The sequence below is a fragment of the Rutidosis leptorrhynchoides genome, chromosome 1 (assembly GCF_046630445.1).
Source record: "Rutidosis leptorrhynchoides isolate AG116_Rl617_1_P2 chromosome 1, CSIRO_AGI_Rlap_v1, whole genome shotgun sequence".
Taxonomy (NCBI): domain Eukaryota; kingdom Viridiplantae; phylum Streptophyta; class Magnoliopsida; order Asterales; family Asteraceae; genus Rutidosis; species Rutidosis leptorrhynchoides.
In genome coordinates, this window is record NC_092333.1 from 345,174,532 (window position 1) to 345,177,692 (window position 3,161).

The 3,161-nt window shown below is 29.5% G+C and overlaps 1 protein-coding gene across 1 annotated transcript; it reads right to left on the bottom strand.

The window, feature by feature from the left end:
- Positions 1-1,234: 1,234 nt before the first annotated feature.
- LOC139870548 (NAC transcription factor 25-like) lies at positions 1,235-2,901 on the bottom strand. Its single transcript, XM_071858333.1, has 3 exons — positions 2,666-2,901; positions 2,278-2,582; positions 1,235-1,862 (listed from the first exon to the last, which is right to left on the bottom strand). Exons 1-3 carry the CDS (start codon positions 2,847-2,849, stop codon positions 1,356-1,358), a joined length of 996 nt encoding a protein of 331 aa, XP_071714434.1. The 5' UTR covers positions 2,850-2,901; the 3' UTR covers positions 1,235-1,355.
- Positions 2,902-3,161: the final 260 nt, after the last annotated feature.

The following is a 3,161-nucleotide window of genomic DNA, read 5'->3' on the forward strand; positions in this document are numbered from 1 at the left end:
AGTATGTATATATTTGATAAACATCAGGGACTAATAATGTAATTATGTTTACTAGTGACCGGAAGTTTACCTCTTATAACAAGTCAAATGCATACAATAGGTGAAAATACAAAGTTGAATGCATACGATAGAACTTTTGAAAGTTGAATGCATACAATAGGATTTTGATGAAAGTTCAATGCATTTTGGTGCCATTTTCCCTTTAGAAATTAGGGGGGGTTAAAAATTAGGGTTTAGCTATTAGGGTTTAGAAATTAGGGTTTTGGGTTTAGAAATTAGGGTTTAGGGTTTAGAAATTAGGGTTTATTTAGAGTTTAAGATTTAGGGTTTAGGATTTAGGGCGATTTATTATATATATATATATATATATATATATATATATATATATATATATATATATATATATATATATATATATAATCAAGAGAGAAACATTTTTTTGAGGAAGTAGGAGGAAGTAATTTTTTTGTTTTTGTTTTTTTTTTTGATTTTTTTTTCAAACATCAAGATCACATGAAAATATAAACATTTAAAAAAGACACTTTGTGATAAATGCTATTATTTTGGCGAAAAAACGCTCGAAGAAATTAGGGTTTTTTAAGGGTTTAGAAATTAGTGTTTAAAAATTAGGGTTTAGATTGAATTTTTTAACACGAACGGTTTAGAGTTTAGATTGAATTTTTACCACCATTTTTGCAACGTCGGAGTCAATTCTCAAAAAACTCCATCACATTGTCGTTTCATCCCTACCACTAAAAATGATCTTTATATATATATATATATATATATATATATATATATATATATATATATATATATATATATATATATATATATATATATATATATATAGCACTTTCTGATTTTAAAAAGATTTAAAAACAAAAAAGTGACCCGTATAGCTACAATAACTCAACTGTTTTCTCTTTAGTACATATGATAAAATAATTTCGTTCTCGATTCACCAACTTTAAGCTTGACTATTATTATATAAGCGGCATTGTTTTGCACCTAATACTATCGTTGGATTAAATTAATTAATTTGATCAAGTCAACATTGCAAGAAACTTCACGCTTCAACAAAAACTATCTAAAAATGAAAAAATACATACCAAATTCATTCAAATTCAAAGCATATACTAGCATACTAGTTAGAAGGAAATATACTTTTAAGTAAACTGAAATTATAAATAACATCCATGTCAACTTCAACTAAATAATAAGTTCTTACCTTTATATAAATTAGTATTAGTATTAGTATGGTAATGTTTACTCCATTATTTAAGAGTAAGTAATACCATATATGGTTACTTAATCACTTTAGCAAAAAGAAATAAAACTAAATAAAGGAAACTTTAGTTATGCCAATTCAAGGATGAAAGTTGATAAGGGAAAGTAGAATGATCAGCAAGTGAACCTAAGACTGTATTTGGTTGAAATCCAGAATTAAAAATACCCTGTTGAGTTGGATTCAATAAAGAGATAAATGAACCATTTCCATCCATCACTCCATTCATGTCATGATCATCCGAATGAAACCTTTTCTCTGAGGAGGAATCAACATTCCAATAATTAGTACTAATCGGTAATGAACGTTTTCCATGATTTAAAACGCCAGATTTCATCGAACAACTTGATGAGCCCAATTTAGATATACAGTTGGTTTGTTGAATTCTTGATCCATGTTCATTATTGTTCATGATCTCAAAGTAAGTTTCTTGATTGTTTACAATTGAACCGTCGGAATTTGTAGCCTTTGAAGCCATTATGTGTTCCATGTAATCGTTGTCTGTATCTCTGAATTCACTTGGTCTACTTGCATTGTTCTTCTTATAAATACGACATAGAACCCATTCATCCAGCTAAACACATGCAAATCACAAGAATATATGTGAATTTTTTTGTTTTAGCAATTTAGACTATTTTCTTCTAATGTTCCAAAAAAAAAAATAAGACTATTTTCGTCTAAATTGTGCATATAAGATATCAAGATTTATATGTGAAAAATACCATTGTTCTGGTATGATATTGTAAAGCAACATCATTCTTACCAAAATACAAAACCAACCCTACAAAATAAGAATAAGGGATTGAAACAAATCTAGACTGCAAAAGCAAAAAATATATAAATATCATACTAGTGTATACTTTCTGATAAGAACGATTATATGCTAGAAGTCTAGAACTAAATGCACAAGCATATAATATTTTAACAAAATTAAATTAATCATAAACCAATGAGTAATTATTTAAAGGAAACAATTAAGATTTAATTACCCTTAAAGATCCTTTCTTGTTTGCTATATTGAGGATAGGAGACTTGAAAGAAACATTGTCAACGAGTCGATATTCATGCATGATCCAATTAGTTTTGATCCCTTTTGGAGGCTTTCCGCCATAGAAAACTAGTGCTTTCTTAACTCCAACCTTTTGATCACCCGTCGATGACAAAATTGGCTTATCGGTACCCGTAGCTTTCCAATACCCTGAAGTGGCCGCACGGTTAGGTCTCATTCCATTAGGGTACTTTCTATCTCGTGGACTAAAAAAGTACCATTCTTGATCACCAAAAGTAGCTTTACCTAGTTACATAACATAAAAATCAAGATTATTCGTACAAAAGTTATGAACTTTTATCAATCAAACTAGAATGAAAAATAATTACTTGGTAGCTCCCATGGATCGAACTTGTAAAGATCAACTTCTGCGATGATGGAAACGGGTAAAGGGATCGAAGAAGCTTTCTTCTTTAGATAGTGAACAACAAGTTCTTCATCTGTTGGATGAAACCTAAATCCAGGTGGAAGATTTGGATACTGTGAACATGTCGATGAATCAGTGCTTTCCATCAAAAGCTCAAGATATCGCCTTAATCTTGAACAATTTTTGATGTTATGAAATTAGTTTTCAAAAATTGATGAGGAAATGAGAGAATGCTAAAATCTTAGATGATGTTAGTATATTTATATGTGGGGTATATGAGCCCATGGTGAACCATTGGTGATGTGACAAGTGTAAAGAGGTAGGGTTGGTGTGGGTCCATTTTCATGAATTTAAGATGTTAAGTTTTTGATGTCATGCTTTTCTTGTGTTAACAAACAAATTTCCTTTAAAACACCCCTAATCTTACATCGTACATCTATATGTGTTATTTATGGATG

What these genes read in the sequence shown, in the direction of transcription:
- LOC139870548 (XM_071858333.1), bottom strand. Translation starts at nt 2,849, where the DNA reads ATGGAAAGCACTGATTCATCGACATGTTCACAGTATCCAAATCTTCCA. An exon ending in CGATCCATGGGAGCTACCAA is followed by an intron (nt 2,583 to 2,665) that starts GTAATTATTTTT and finishes TTATGTAACTAG; the next exon opens with GTAAAGCTACTTTTGGTGAT. An exon ending in ACAAGAAAGGATCTTTAAGG is followed by an intron (nt 1,863 to 2,277) that starts GTAATTAAATCT and finishes GCATGTGTTTAG; the next exon opens with CTGGATGAATGGGTTCTATG.